Source organism: Colias croceus, chromosome 15 (genome assembly GCF_905220415.1).
Source record: "Colias croceus chromosome 15, ilColCroc2.1".
NCBI classification, from domain to species: Eukaryota; Metazoa; Arthropoda; class Insecta; order Lepidoptera; family Pieridae; genus Colias; species Colias croceus.
The window spans coordinates 9,993,344-10,010,000 of record NC_059551.1 but is presented as its reverse complement, the minus strand read 5'-3'; the positions used below and the strand labels follow the sequence as shown (position 1 = coordinate 10,010,000).

The 16,657-nt window shown below is 33.5% G+C and overlaps 2 protein-coding genes across 4 annotated transcripts in view; both read left to right on the top strand.

The window, feature by feature from the left end:
* Positions 1-5,841, top strand: part of LOC123698037 (protein spaetzle 4) — a 21,942-nt gene extending 16,101 nt beyond the window's left edge. For both annotated transcript variants that reach the window (XM_045644626.1, XM_045644627.1), the window contains 4 exons: positions 3,126-3,302; positions 3,595-4,352; positions 4,748-4,909; positions 5,146-5,841. In XM_045644626.1, coding sequence (XP_045500582.1) covers positions 3,126-3,302; positions 3,595-4,352; positions 4,748-4,909; positions 5,146-5,407 — 1,359 coding nt within the window. In that variant the 3' untranslated portion in view covers positions 5,408-5,841. The remainder of the gene's footprint in view (positions 1-3,125; positions 3,303-3,594; positions 4,353-4,747; positions 4,910-5,145) is intronic.
* Positions 5,842-10,810: 4,969 nt separating this feature from the next.
* On the top strand, positions 10,811-15,162 carry LOC123698055 (serine/threonine-protein kinase VRK1). Of its 2 annotated transcripts, XM_045644647.1 has the most exons (7): positions 10,811-10,909; positions 11,020-11,249; positions 11,352-11,421; positions 11,575-11,771; positions 11,977-12,193; positions 12,633-12,806; positions 12,984-15,162. In XM_045644647.1, the coding sequence occupies exons 2-7, from the start codon at positions 11,025-11,027 to the stop codon at positions 13,706-13,708; spliced, it is 1,608 nt and encodes a 535-aa protein (XP_045500603.1). In that variant the 5' UTR covers positions 10,811-10,909; positions 11,020-11,024; the 3' UTR covers positions 13,709-15,162. The 2 variants fall into 2 exon arrangements, with proteins under 2 accessions (XP_045500603.1, XP_045500602.1); XM_045644646.1 differs by having other exon boundaries at positions 10,856-11,249.
* The last annotated feature ends 1,495 nt before the right edge of the window (positions 15,163-16,657 follow it).

The window sequence follows — 16,657 nt, the reverse complement described above, 5'->3', positions numbered from 1 at the left end:
CGTGACCTTGGATTACAGATATCTGGGGGCACGGTAGTGCCCCCGCCAAGACGAGCCATGCGAAAGCGAAGCGCACGGGCACTAACTACCTTTTCTCGAAGCGCTTCGACGTTTTTTTGAACCCTCTTATCTTGGGTTTGGATTATGCTAGATCAACAAAATTTTCGGGATATATTGTCTATAGCGGACTTATGGAACATATTAAGTTTTAATTACATTAGCTTTTATACTTCAGATTTTATTTACTTATATCTAAAAAACGCTAATTTCGTCACTGACTCACTGATGATCATCAAAATTCTTAAGGTATTTCCTAATGTCCTAGAAAGCTGAAATTTTGTATGTAAGACACATATTTTGACTAAAGTGTAGAGTTTGTGAAGTTAGGCCTTGTAGAGTTAGGGCGTGTAGTGTTAGAAGCTTGGCTCTACATGAGATCTGATAACTTTTTGACAGTGCGAGTCATATGGGCTCGTCTTGGCAACATTTTACATGAAAATGTTTTTGGTGGGATGTAATTTTATTAATTAATCTTAATATGCATTTAATTTGAAATGGTTTTTTCGTTGGAAATATATTGGAATACTTAAGATTGTACTATTTATTACAATAATAATTCAATAGATTATTTATTTTTATGACTTTTACTTCAATAAATGATAAATAGATAGATATAGGTAGATACCTATAAATACGTATGTTATATATGATATGATAGGTACCTACTACCTACTTTCCAAGTTATTAAGCTTCTCAAATTAATTCGACACAGTTAAAGGAAATGAAATTAAAGTTTTAACGGTAAAGAACCTGCTATTTTTAAACTTGCTCGTAGGTACACTGTTTTTAACTTTCCTAGTAGATTAAAGACTCAAAATAAGTTTTATCTATAAAACACCGGTAGCTTCGTTTACGGTTTACATTTTTTTTTATCTGATTGTGCGTGCTACCTACTCGTATCTAATGTGTAAGTAAGTAAAATCTTTGTTTAAAAACAAGCAAAATAATATATTACTTGTTGTTCTTTTCTTAGATTAATAGTCTCTGGCTGGTTTCAACTTGTTAAATGTTATGCATGTTCTTTAGTTGTTGACATTCTGAGATGGTAATCGGTGTGACGTCACACCTGCTCCCAAATACCGCCAGACACTTTCACTAGCATGCCTGTCCGTCTCAACATAGATAATAAATTATACATGTCATAGATTATCTGTATTGTTACCTTTGCTACGGATTCTTTTAGCGCTCAAAGTAGAGCAATTTAAAAATGGAATGAAAGAAGAAACTGATTACGTAGGTATCGTTGGTTACCTACGTTTGAAATAAAAAGGTAATAAATATTTATTTATATTATTTGAAATATCTTTCACTGGAGGTATAAACAATTAATTATTCTAATACTTCAAGTTGAGATGTGTAGAAGCGAATTTTAATAATAACGGTAGAGCAAGCCCGCACGTACCACTTTTGGGTCATGAGTTTGGGTAACAAACAGTTTTACAAACAGAATTCAATCCAGGTTAGTGCAATTAAAGAAATGTACTAGATCTAGGTAATGGTGAAATTGATTTAATAGATATGAAGACATAATTGGCGAGCTGTAAAAGTTTGCTATAGCGAAAGTTTTTTAAATAAACTAGTCAATACAAATATAACTCCCTAATTATGAATTGCAATAATATAATAAATAACAATTAATAACAATCAATAATAAATAACAAATCAAAATCTGTATAATATGCTGTATCATTTACATAATTAGTGATTGGAGCCTCTGGTGACGGAAGCCGGTGTTTACTTACTGTTTACACTTTTTACCAAGTTTATATTATCTAAATTTTCCACACTTGTACAATTTTTAATATTTGTTTGTTTTATTTTAACGAGACGTCCTGTCAGATATATTTTTAATCGTTATGTTCATACTTTATACGTATTAAAGAAAAAAATCCAAATCTAATATTAATAGATACTAAATTAATTCTCTAAAATAATTCATTTTACATATTATGCAGTCATGTAACACAGATAATAAAATATTGGTCAAATGTAAATAGTAACTATTTAACAAATTGCAAACCTAACATACGTTATATGCTATTTCGTTATATTACTCGACTCTACGACACTCGATATCCAACAAGGATCAGGATTACATCAGAATATTGAAAAGGCATCACTTACAAATCTGGTGAGCGAAGCCCTACGTGCCTTCCGCGAAGAGAGCGGAGAAAGTTGTTAAAAGTGAAACCTGCTGCGATCATTGTCTCCTAATTACTTACTTAGTTTGGGTAATGGGTCAATTGGGATTGTGTCATTGAGAGAAATAAATAATAAATAGATAAATAAGAAGCAAATAAACGGCAAAACTCAATAAGCATAAACCTCTGAGAAAGCATCGCTTCTTTATTCGTTTTCGTTTTTAACTTTGATATATTTGCGTCTTACCAAATATGGTACAAGATGGTACAACTTTAGACTTTTCTCAGATATTAAAATTTGTATGTATAATATTAATATTACTTGATTTATATAATTAAGTAATTGATGTGCCCTCGCTTTTTAACAATGTCTTACATGTCCTTTATTTTTATGGTTGCCTGGAAGAGATTGCCTTTAGGCTTTAAGCAATAATGCCGCCTATTGTACACTTTTAAATTTTATGTATTCATTTATTTTAAATTTCTCTTACAAATTTCTCGTACAATGAAGTGTCATAAATAAATAAATTAATTAATCCTATCTTACGAATAATGGACATCCACCCACGATGTTTCTTAATTCTTAGTCTTTCCCTTAAAACCATATAACTAGAGGTAGGTAGAGCTTAGTATAGTGTTGTATTATCTATCATTGATAGAGCTGTATTTTAATTATAAGAACAACACGTCATGTGCAATAGAAATAGCTACTTGCTTTTGCCCGTGGTATCGTGATACAGTCAGTAAACGATATTTAAACAAACATTATTCATGTATCGGAATACCACATGCGCTACAGAAATACATGCCTTCGCCCCTGCGCTGTAGAAATACTGGCTTTACCTATGGCATCTTCAGCTTCTAAACCAATGAAAGTTTTTTGGTTTCATCACCTACTAGATCATATTCGATGAAACATTGCAGGTGTCATGTCGGAGCGCGCTCAGCCTGGACTACTCGTCGGCGTGCGCGCGGCCGCACCGATCGACGCGCGCGCACGTGCGCGACGCGCCCTGCGACCTCAGCAAGCAGAGCTACTGCACCACGCCGGGGAACAGCTACCCGTGGCATGCGATACGCCGCTTCGTTAGGGAGAATCAGGTAAGGATAATAATAAGGATATGTGATTGCCAGAATATAAGCCGAAATTACTAGAGAAATATCTGTCTTACCGTGTGTAGCATCTTACAATTTAGTTCGCATATTATAAAATTATCAGATATTAAATTGTTATAGAGTCACCATTTAGTTTCCGCTATTTGAAAGCCTACCAATTTAAATAATTAATAAACAAATAAAGTTTTGTCAATTGTAGAGATATTTAAAATTAGCGATATTAAACATTATTATACAATGAAATCATACATTTGCTATTTTTTTTTTATATTTCCAGGGTCTTATGAGAAGAATGTATGGCGAAGAGCGTCACATAGCAGTTTTAAAAGCTGAAATTGAAAACTTTATAGATGACGATGAGGATGACAAGTCAAAAGGTTTCGCTGAAGACATCTTAAAAACAAAAATAAAGTATACCAAGAAATCGCATCGAGGTATAAAAGACAAACCCCATTTCCGACCAATACAAACAGATAAACAGAAAAAGGACAACGATACGTTGAGAGTTAAACCTTTAGAAAAGCCTGTAAATACAACTAAACATAGTCCAAGTAAGAATAGCGATAAAAATGATGAAACTAATGAAACTCTGGATGAAAAAGGAATATCGTATAAAACAAAATTAGAAAGTATAGCAAATATAGAAATAAACAATTTAGAACCAGATGTAATTACATTAGAAGCTATAATCAAACAGAGCATAGAAACAAATAGCATATATCCAAATCTAGGGAATATTCCTAAAAGTGATGGAATTACAGACACCAAAAATAATTCAGAAGGTTTATCAACAAGCACTGAAAACGTGAACACAACAGATACAACAGAAGAACAGTATGATGAAACAACAACAGAATCGAAGGAAGCTTGGAAAACTGGGGACACATCAACACTACCACCGACTTTACTGTTTTCTGAACATGAAAAAGTTAAAATCGATCGTATCGATACAAAAGTGAATGAAAAGAAGGAAGAATTCCATCCAAAGCCACAGCAAGAAACAATACGACCAGCTGTTATAAAGCTACGAGGAGCGTAAGTTTTTGTTGTTTTTTATTAAAACTCGAGGGCTTAACGTAGACTCAAATGATATCATCACGATGATTTCATGTTTACCGATATCAAAATTTGAACTTTCTCCGCATATCATAAGAATATTTTGAGTAACATATTAACATAATTTAAATTTATTTCACAAATTATGTTTCAAAAATTTCTACGAAACTAACTAAATCTTTTAATTTTATGAATGCGAATATAAATTACAAATTATTATATTTGATATTTATGACTTTTAAATTTAAAAGATCCTCGTGATTAATTTAATTTATTAAAAATATAGATTTATCTCTATGTAATCACTGCTATAATTTTCTGTGTAGCTGTAATTCTTATAAATGTGACACATCCATAAAAACGAATTTTTCTAGTAACGCGTGTGAAGCAAAAGAAGAGATGGCAGCTCCGTTCTGGGCGAACAGTACAAGGGGCGAAGTCCTAGCGCTCCTCAACATGTACCCCTTCGAGCAGTACATACACTTGGAGACGTGTGTCCACGAACATAAACAGATGTACTGTAGGGAGGGATGCAGGTAATGCATTTTATATATTGTATGTAATGTGAGTGTAACGGAGTTTTTAAGTGAGCAAATCAAAAAATTTACATTTATAATTTTTTTATAGTGAAACTTTTGGAAATAATTAGTTTATATTGTTGCACTTTGAATGCAATAAAATATGAATAAATAAGCAGCATTATCATACTATTACATTTCATTTTTTTAAATTAATTAGTTACATAAGTAAAATAATTTTAAAACTATTTCAGATGTGAACAACAATACCGCATCCATCGTTTACTAGCCTATGATCCACGGAACGAATGTCGTGGAATCTTCGCTGATTGGTTCAAATTTCCCGCCTGTTGCGTTTGCAAATGTTATGACGTGCCACTCGAGTTCCGGGCGCGTTCACCAAGGATACTACATCCACAATACGACGAAGACGTAAAAAGAATTATTTACGAAGATGTCGCTCGTGACTGGTACTCCTTATCGTATGAAGATGATATTGAAGATGATTTGTATTAAATATCAAAAAATAAATATTAGATAAATGTTAGTTCAATTGCCATATTTAACTTTCAGTTTCAAGCAACGCAAAAAAGCCGTTTGTTAGCAAAAATTACAACTTTTTAAATATAGTGCACTTTTCAAATTGCTTTCTTTGTCTCTTTTGCTTGGAAACTAGTAAGTAATAGTGGTATAAGTTGTGTAAATAATTTGATAAGTATTAATCTTGTTGATTACATTTGTAGTGGCTAGATATAATCTAAATTTTTGTTTTGTACACATTATAATATTTGTTCTAATATAATATTAATACGTTAATTTAAATAAATAAAACATTTAATTTAAATTATTCATTTTTATGTTTAAGGCTAGTGAAGAATGAAGATGTTTGTTTAAAAGTGAAATTGTAAATACAACAATATAAAACATGAAAATATACTATATTTTTTAAATATTGTGTTTTATTGCGCATGTTCTTGCTCCATGTCAATTACGATCATCGCATCAATCGCATTATGGGTCTATAGATTTTTAACGGAAAGAAATCTGTTACTTACCAAGTAACTAACTAGTTTAACGAATATTTTAAAATTTTCTTTTTAAAATGTATGTTTTGATCGTCTTCAAAGACTTCTCTAGTGACTTAACTACAGTATTGGTTATTGAGATCAGCATCTTCTTGTTCTACAAGTAAAAATCTTATTATAATAGTAATTATATTACGATGACTAACACTTTCAAAAAATCCTCAGGGCTCAACGGAATCTGTTTATGTTAGTATTAATATCGAAAATTTTAACACTGAATAATCAGAATTGTCGCATATAGTGAATAATTGTTATTTTCGGAATCAATAATTTAATTTTCATTGATTCATTGGGTTTCGAGAGACTTTTTTAGGAATGCGTCCGCTGGATTCATGGTGTGTGTCGAGACGTGAATAGACTTTTTAGTTATTTTTATTATCTACTAGCTGTGCCCGCGACTTCGTCCGCGTGGAATAGTGACTGCATAGTAAACTACTTAACACACAATTATTGAGTAAACACGTTCTACCATAAACAATTAAATAATAATAAGCACTTGCAGATTATTTTACAGTTAAGAAATAAAATAAATTAAATCAATAATAACACAAAAAAACTATTAGTAAAATTTATTACTAAACTGAGCTAAAAAACATAGGTATAAAAGAGTTTAATATTTCCAGGGTATGGCTATCCTCCCGCTCCCATATCCTTCTACTTTCACAAACTTTCAACTTTTCCCTTTCACCCCTAGTAAATGGCAGAACCGATTTTGATGTAAACCATGTCTAATTGTACCTATATGTACACGTCATATCCTTTGATGCTTCATTTGGATTATTTATTTCCACTATCACCCCTTAGGTGCACTATATGTAATAAACGGATGAACAGATTTTGATAAAACCAGACTAATTGTAATTCACACGTCATACCCTTTCATTTCATATGCCGCTTGAGTGTATTATTTAACCACATTCGATTATTCATTCCCACTTTTACTGCTATAATCCAATAAATGGATAAACCGAATTGGATAAAAATATGACTAATTGTAGGTACTTTCACACGTTATGCACTTTCATTTGATATGTCACTTGGGTATATTTGACAACATTCGTTTTTTTTAAATTCCCACTTTTAACCCTATTGTGAGAAATTACACGCGAGGCCGGGTTAAATATTAGTTTGAATGTAATAAGAATGTACTGCGATTCTACTCAGCTACCTAATTGATGCAGGTAGTTGATAAAAAATCGCAGCTAGCCAACGACTATTTACAAAGTGAGGGTAACTACCCTCACTACGACGTTTGACCCAACTGGGTCAAACGTCGTATAAATAACGTCCGAGCCCCTAGGCACGATTCGTACGAATGCGCCACGAGTCAAAAGAAAGCGGCTTTTTATAGTATTCGACAGCTAAGCATGTTCAGAAATCAGACATGAAATAAATACAACTACATTGACAACTATTCATCCACAAAAATTTTAAATCAAAAGTTATGTCTAACACGGCCATACTGACAATCGTACGTCCTCGTACGCCTTTTCTCGTACTACAATACTACGGTAGTTCATCTCGGGATTTCAAAAACACACTGCCTCGGCCACACTGATCTTACAGATCACCAATCACTCCACATGACAAAGGCACTTCGTTAGCGTCACAGAGTACTTTTTTATATATGGTTAGCGTATCATGGGAACAACACCAACTCATTTGTGATCGCTTATCACAAAGAGACACAACTACCCTGGACTGCGGCCAGATAGCACACACAATTCCTTCGATCAACTACATTCCCGTTACAATAATCCATGTAACAAACTTTTACTTTACACAACGCACGAAAAAACACAAACGCCTGTAGTTGTGCCGTTACAAAACTACGTAAACTTAAACACATTTAAAAAGTATGGGCTTGAATTCTATCCCACTTCTGATGTAAGAAATAACACGTGAGGCCGGGTTTAAATATTAGTTTGAATGTAATTAGAATGAACTGCGATTCTACACAGCTACCTAATTGATTGGTAGTTGATAACAAATCGCAGCAAGTCAACCACTATTAGCAAAGTGAGGGTAGTTGGGTCGAACGTCGTATAATCAACGTCCGAGCCCCTAGGCACGATTCGAGTCACCGAGTTGCACCACGAGTCAATAGTCCATTGAAATGTTACATTTTTTTGGCCTAACCTTGCGTTTTTTAGAGGACGCAATTTTATTTTTTGGATGTGTAGGGGGGTTCAATGTGAAGCTAAAACCAAGTTTGTGGGGTCGCCACCCTTGTCCCACGGCCGCCATCTTGAAAATAGTGGTTGAAATGGTTTTTACGATATATCTCTTAAACTGTTTATCTGATAAAAAAAAAATTGTTAACATTATTTGTTGCAAATTAAATTCTCTACAACTTTGGTCCAGTAACTTTTTGTCGTAGAACTATAAATAAAAAATTTACAAGTGAAAATGTTCAGAAATTAGAGCTATTTAAATGTTTCGATAAAATTGTTATTTATCATTTTACGAAGAAATGATATCAGACCATTTTTGTAGATTGTTTTTCGAGGAACAACTTTTACATACATCATTTTTTCATTATGTCAATAGCTAAGGTTTTACAGCGCTCTGAAGTGAGTACTATTTTTCAGTACTCTTCTCTTCGATGTATATTTGACAAAATGCATTTTTTTTATTCACACTTTTATACCTATATCCAATAAATGGATGAACCAATTTTGATAAAATACATCTAATTGTACTTTACACGCCATGCCTTTCATTAGATTTGTCACTTGGGTAAATTTGATAAAATTCATTTATTATTCTGATTTTTACCCCTATATCAAATAAATGGATGAACCGATTTTGATAAATTTGACTAATTGTTCTGACAGGTCGTGTACTTTCATTTGATTTGTCACTTGGGTATAAATTACAATATTCGTTTTTTTCATTCCCACTTTTACCCCTATATATAATAAATGGATGAACAGATTTTGATAAACTATATCTAAGAACCAGCGTCGGAAAATATTCCCCCTCACAAATACCGCATCTAATTCTTATTACTCGTTAGCGGGCTACGGTGGCACAGACAGACACACAAACACACATAGCGGTCATAACACGTCCCCTCTTTTTGCGTCGGGGGTTAAAAATATAATACCTACGACATAATTTATAGGAAATTTTATGTAGAAAATTTACCTAGAAGTAACTATAATGCAATTTGTGCAGGTTTTAGGCTGAGCAAAAATCTAAATAAAGGTCCTTTGAACTCCTCCCCCCCTACTGCACCCTCAGCTTACCCCGCCCCCCCTTGGGGACTTTCGATATGACAATCTGGACTTGTCAAGGAATAACTGTAGCGTATAACTTACGTAGGTAATAAATTTATTTATATTATGTTATTAATTAATTATTATCGTACACTGTACAGTGTATCAATAAAGAATGCCTTAGCAAATGTTCGCCGTGATTACTTAAATGGTCATAACTTTTTTATTTATTAACCGATTAACGTGAAATAAACACTAAATGTTAAATGAAGCCATAATATATTTGTGAAAACCGCATCTAAATCGGATAAGCCGTTTTTGAGATAAGCGTGTTCAAACATACAGACAAACAGACAAAAATTTTTTCAACAACAGTTTTGGATTCGGGCACGATTCAATTGTGATCAACAATAAACAATTAACAATTGTACCAATTAACACCTGCTAATTTTTTTTTACATATTTCAATTGTACAGACACTACTTTTCTACAATTTTATTATATTATGTATTGATGATGATGATGATGATTGATGATTGATGATGATGTTTCTAAAAGGGCTGACAGACGTACGAGTAAGTACGCGAACTTGTGGCTCGACGACCTTTTTCGCTCGTGTGTCACCCCAAGTACGCGTACTTAAAAACCGTCGAGTAAGTTCGTTGACGATCCAACATGTTTGAAATTTTACTCGAAGCCCGCCTTGGCTCGCACGTCTGTCACCGCCGCGAGCCGCGAGCCGCGAGCCTAGCCTGTCTAGATATAATAGGTGTTACTAAGTGCAAAAGTTCATCATATAATGGCTCAGGCATCCTTAAATTATTACGCAAGTCTTTCTTCTACATCGTAGCTCCTTCACCAAAGTTACTTGGGATAAACGCTCTCTTTTTTAAGCCAGTTTTTCACCCACTTTTTCTGATTTCGTTTTCTCTTTTAGTTTTATTTTATGAATATAATTTAATATAAATAATATGAATGAATATAATATAATTGAATATTGGCGAAGGTATCTTTGAATCACGCCAAGGAAGTTTCACTCCTGACGCGTGGGCTCGGCGCACACGCTCTTTTTTTGTAAAGTACCCTCAAAATATAATAGTAAAAAAGAAAATATCCTTCAATTTTTGAACATTTATTTTGTTAGAATGCTATTTAACTTAAAAATAAGTGCTGGTTATTAAATTAAAAATGTCTATATTTAATTCCTGAATAACATAAAATTCCCTCTGTTGATGACATAGAGACATTCGATATCGGTGACACGCGAGAAGCTACTGACCAAGCTCTACCGGCGGTGACAGACGTGCGAGCCAAGGCGGGCTTCGAGTAAAATTTCAAACATGTTGGATCGTCAACGAACTTACTCGACGGTTTTTAAGTACGCGTACTTGGGGTGACACACGAGCGAAAAAGGTCGTCGAGCCACAAGTTCGCGTACTTACTCGTACGTCTGTCACCCCTTTAAAATTTCAAATATGTTGGATCGTCAACGAACTTACTCGACGGTTTTTAAGTACGCGTACTTGGGGTGACACACGAGCGAAAAAGGTCGTCGAGCCACTTAAGTTCGCGTACTTACTCGTACGTCTATCAGCCCTTTAATGGCGGTCACGCATACGGCTTGACATTGGGCTTGACGCTTGTCTTATGTCAAATCAACACTCAAAATAGAAAACGACGCTTGATTCAATTATTTCAAGAATTGCTTTTGTGTATGTTTTATAAAATATTTTTATTGGAAAAGATCATTGTATAATTTTAATATTAACATAGTGATAAATGTGATACTAAACATATTTTAATTAGATACCCTTTAACATAGATATAATGAGTGGAAGAGGGAAAAAAGCGGCAGCGCCGAAGAAAAAAGCTAATGGCTATAAAATGCCTGCTCCCATACCCTCAGGGGAGGTAATTCACGACACAATAGGAAAGAAGAAATGGAGAATCGGGCCTTCTATAGGTGTTGGTGGTTTTGGTGAAATATACTCTGCGTGCGACCACGAAGCTTCGCCTAAAAAAGGCACTAACTATCCATTTGTTGTAAAGATTGTAAGTAAAGTTTTAAAATTCAGTGGCTATAAAATTATACCTAGCCTGTATGCAGTCCAAAACACTTATGCAGAGTGATCACATATTTTTTTGTTATTTTAGGAACCACACGAAAACGGTCCATTGTTTGTTGAAAAGCATTTTTATATTAGAAACGCCAATAAAGATGATAGTAAGTAGCCATATGTATCGTATTCATATGTTTGTATATAATAAAATAAAAATAAGATAAGAGTTGTATATTTAGTAATTTGGAGAATGGGTTTGTAATAAAATCTTGAAAGAAAAATTACATTGATTTATACATTACATTTGCCGATTACAGTTGCTAAATTCATGAAGGAGAAAAAATTATCCACATTTGGAATGCCCAGTTACTATGGAAATGGTTCTCATAATTTCAAAGGTGAGAAGTACAGATACCTGGTACTTGAGAGGTATGGAAAGGATTTGTGGACATTGTTCAAGGACTCGGGCAGATCATTTCCACCTACTACAGTCTTCCAAATAGGCCTTCAAATGGTAAGCTGTTATTAATATACAAAACAAAATTTTGTTATTGAAAAGACAGAATATGTTAGTTTGATATGAAAAAATATTTTCATTCATGACAAAATACTTTCCTTTGAAATTCATAAGGTATTGATTGTTCATAAACTCTAGCTGTTAATATGTGAATATAAAATTATTACTAAATTGCTATCACCCATTTTATACCCATTTCCAGTTAGACGTCTTAGAATACATACACACCAAGGGTTATGTTCATGCTGATATAAAAGGAGCTAATATTCTACTAGGTCTTAAGAAAGGGACAGAGAACCAAGCATATCTAGTGGACTTTGGATTAGCTACGAGAGTTAATGAAAAGGAGTTTAAACCTGATCCAAAATGTGCTCATAATGGAACTATTGAGTATACAAGCAGGGATGCACATTTAGGAGGTATGTAGTATGTGTCATGTATCTGACGTTGGTATACATAATATCTTTTCCATGAAATTTTGAATCCAACCAGGATAAAAAATATTTCTATTCAACAGTTAGTGCTAGTAGTTAACATAATAATGCTAAAAAATAAGAGCTACAGTCATTAGGATTAATTAAGTATTAATTGGACTGTAATTATGCTGTTATATATTTCTAGAGTAGTAATTAGTGGCATAAAGAAGAATATTAATATATTTACATGGATTAAGAATGAGGTTAATTTGTTTAAGTGTATTTACAAACATGTTGTTTACTTTTTATTGATATACAATAACAGTAAAATTGAATGTGCTATAGACTTCTATTAAGTTTTAACTAAGCTTTGAAACTCAAAAAAAGATGGTCTATATGTTTTTACTTATCTTGCAACTTGAAAAAACTAATTTTATTCTAGTGGCAACAATGCGAGGGGACCTGGAGATCTTAGGCTACAACATGCTGCAGTGGATCGTGGGAGAGCTCCCATGGGAGAAATCGCTGCAGCAGCCCAAAAAGGTGCAGGCTATGAAGGAGGACTTCTTGAAAAATGTTAGGAGCGAGGTCAACAAGCTGAGTTCTAATGTGCCTGGTAAGATTTAACAGAATATTTTAACATGGATTTTAGATTTTATTATGTTTTATAGATTTTATTGAATGTATAAAGTTATAGAGACTTGCAATTTGTAGTTAAATTGAGCTCAACATAGATTAAATATAAACATTATCCGTAATTCAGCATATTCATAAATATGTTTTTATTTTTCAGAAGCGTTAATCAAATTCTTTGAATACATAAACTCTTTAAAACCAAAAGATAGTGTTGACTATACAAAATGTCGGCAGTTATTCGAGGCCTACCTCAAAAAGGAAGGAAAAACGAAAACCAGCAAACTAGAGTTTACTTCAACTAATAAAAAGAAAGGAAACAAATTACAATCAGGGGATCAGGAGTCTGATGAGGAACAAGTTGTGCCAAAGAAACGAGTACCCAAACAAAATGGAGAACTAAAACCGAAACGAACAAAAAAAGCGCAGAAATTAGACGACACAGAGAACACGGAGCCTGATAAAAACACGAGTATCACAAAGAAAAGGAAATCCTTAGAGCCTTCATATGTTGTTAAAGTAAAGAAAATTAAAATAGCACCAAAGGCGACTCCACCTGTAAAGAAAAATCATGCGAACATTGCGACGCAAACATCTGGAAACAGGAGTAAAAGGAGTCCGCGACAAGTCACTTTCGACAGCCCTATATGTGAAATGATTGGTGAAAAAACATTAAAAAATAATAGTGTTAACTCCAGTGGTGATATTTTCGATGATTCCTTCACGATTGAGGAGAAAAAAGTTAGGCCAAAGCGTAGATTGCTCTCCGATAAAGAAGTGACAGTCAAGAGGGTGGTTAAAAGGAAAGTGACAACTGTGAAACCGAAAGGAAAGTCGTGGAAAGACAGCCCTGCTGTAGTTAATGGACGCTCACCACCTAAGTAGGTGCCATATGTAACACTAAAGTTAACTTTTAGGATAGTAGGTACTTTGATTACAAACCTGTTATTATGAATTAATTTACTGTAATGTTTTGATTTTAGCATAATTGTCATAATTTACAAGTATTTAGTAAGATATTTGTTTTTAATTCAATTATGTTTCTGTACATTCTGTTACACTGTAAAGTTTAGTTATTGTGGAGTTGTTCATACTGGATTATATGCACATATAGTACAATTGATTTGCCATAGTTACCCACCCAGTGGATTGAGGAATAATTTATTAGTTTTCGTTTATATGTGTTTTTGTTATTCTGTTGTTGTGAACTAATGCTGTCTCTGTAAGTAATTAAAAATAAAATTCTTATTATGATGTGGTTCGTGAGTAGCCTAGATGGCGCAGGCGTTGCTGTCATGCGAAAGACGCGGGTTCGAATCCCGTCTCACGATTAGAAATACTATTTTATAATACTTTGGTGTTGGGTAGTAGCTTATTTAACATTTTTTGCTCACTTTCTAAAGATTTAAAAATATCAAAGATAAATAATTAATATTTTGTACTTGTATTAGATGCAATTAATTGTTATATTTATATTATTTACACATACCAGTGGTATGTAACATTGGTTGAACCTATTTCGATAAAATTAGTTTTAAATATTACAACAGTAACTTATTCCTCAATCTTGAGTTCCGTACTTATACTTTAAAACACTTAAGAGTCATAGCTCCAATGTCAATGTATTGTATTTTAATTATTAGTAATGTATTTATATTTATAGTGTAAATGTACCTTTAATAGCGAGTGAGTTGAGTGTTGCATGATTGAATTGTAAGAATTAGTTCCTTTTAGAAAGACAATAACATTTGCTAAAGTAGCATTTTGAATTTATATAATTTTTAATAAAAACATCGTTTTTAGCACAATTTGTGTATTGAGTGACTGAAAATCTGTATACTACAATATCTTCCCAGATTTTTGATAAACCCACCTGCAAGTATGAACTGTGAAACAATTACCACCACAATTCCCTCTCCTGTTATACTAGATAATAATAATACAAACAGAAATAAAGTTCTTAAATTTTTTGTATTATTCTATTATTAACATTTACATGTATAAGCACGAATTTGATACTATCACTAATACATACATATCTTATCGAAGTTTTGTTGTATTATATATTTTTTTAACAATCTTAACCATACTAATCAATAATTTTATTGGCAATTATTTTAAATGAAGAGACAATTAATTGTTTTCTTTCACTAATTTCGATGAAAATGTGACTGTGTTGAACATTGATTGTACAGGATTGTTATAAAAATGTTTGTGTTACTGTTGAGGATATAATCAAGACTGTTGTTTTGCATTCAAATGTAACTTAATTATTGAATTGAATTGCTGTTGATTTTGTATGTTATTGTAAAAAATTAAATAACATTTGTATGATGAAATTTTGTTTCAATTCGCACACCCCTACACCTAACATACATATAACTATAATAAATTGTGTTCAGTATTTTCAATACACGTCTGACTATTCGTTGTGTGCGCGATGACAGCGCCCCTAGTGGCCGCAACTATTCAGGACTTGTCATCTGTCAAATCATTTCAACTGATGTCAAGGATGTCAACTAGATGATAAGATATTTTTGTGATATTGATTTTCGACTAGTTTTTCAACGAAATTGAAAAATATAGTGTAAAAAAGTGAGTGTGTATACCTAGCGATTTTCTTCCTGGTGAAAAATATTTTTTTCTCTTCACAGCAGCTATCCATTTTTGTCTTTGCTGTAATGTCCACTTTGATGTTGGAAACGAATTAAACTTGCAGGAACTGTTTTTCCCATTGTTTTTACAATTTACGACACAGCATGTACTATGACCCATATCGCTAATTTTTATGTTTTTACTTAAAATTATAAAGCAAGTTATGAAAATAAAGCAATTTGACACATGACAGCCCAGAATTAATTCACATTTCTGCCACGTCGTGCGCTACGGTCGATTTGCCGTTCCCTACCACCCACTTCGCACATAGCCAATATGAACTAATTTGATTGAACCTTATAAATAAACTTTGCTCGTGTGAATTTTAATTTACCGACTTTTCATTGTCATTTCATTCATACCCTATTTCACTCCCTAAGGCAATTGGTATACTCCGCATCACTTGTAGGTTGCATTGAAAACACGCATAGTATTTTATACCTCACTGATTGACTCACTGAGCGTATTCATGAGTGTGCAATTGTCTACAAGAGATCACGCATTTGTACCTCTCGTAAATTTCAACAAAAACGGCAAATTAAGTGATACGAGCTGGGCAGATAAGTTTTTTTTAAGTAGGTATGTAAATATGCATTTTAGGTTAAAAGAAAACAAAAATCAAATCCAAAGCTTTTATTTATTTACAATATAATCGTAATATGAAAGTAAACAAAACGTAACGTACCAAAAAAAAAATTAGATTTAGAAATTTATAAAACATAACATCGGGCGAGCCCGCGACAATGCGAGAGAACGTTCCAATACACGTGACGCGGCGCGGAACGAGGGCTGAGCGCCGGAGCCCGCACGCGAGCTAGTCTAGAATCTAGATCGTGTGATATGGCTTCCGCAGCGTCATTGACTAAAACACAAAACAGTAGCACCATTTGTAAAAAAATATACATTTCACGCGACTCCAGCGCTCCTGCAGCCCGCACCCAGCCCCCCCCCCCCCCACCCCCCCCCGCGACCGCACTCACCCTCCGCGCTTACTCATTAATATAAAACAAAACTATTTACGCCGTTACAGGAACATCTTTATGCAAAATCCTATTTAACTTGCAATGGGACTAGTATAGAATAGAACTCCATTTGTCATGACGTCTCGTGTGGAGTTGCTACGTTGTATATTTAATACGATAATAAGGCCGCATTCACACTAGCTTTCGATGTCGTAAG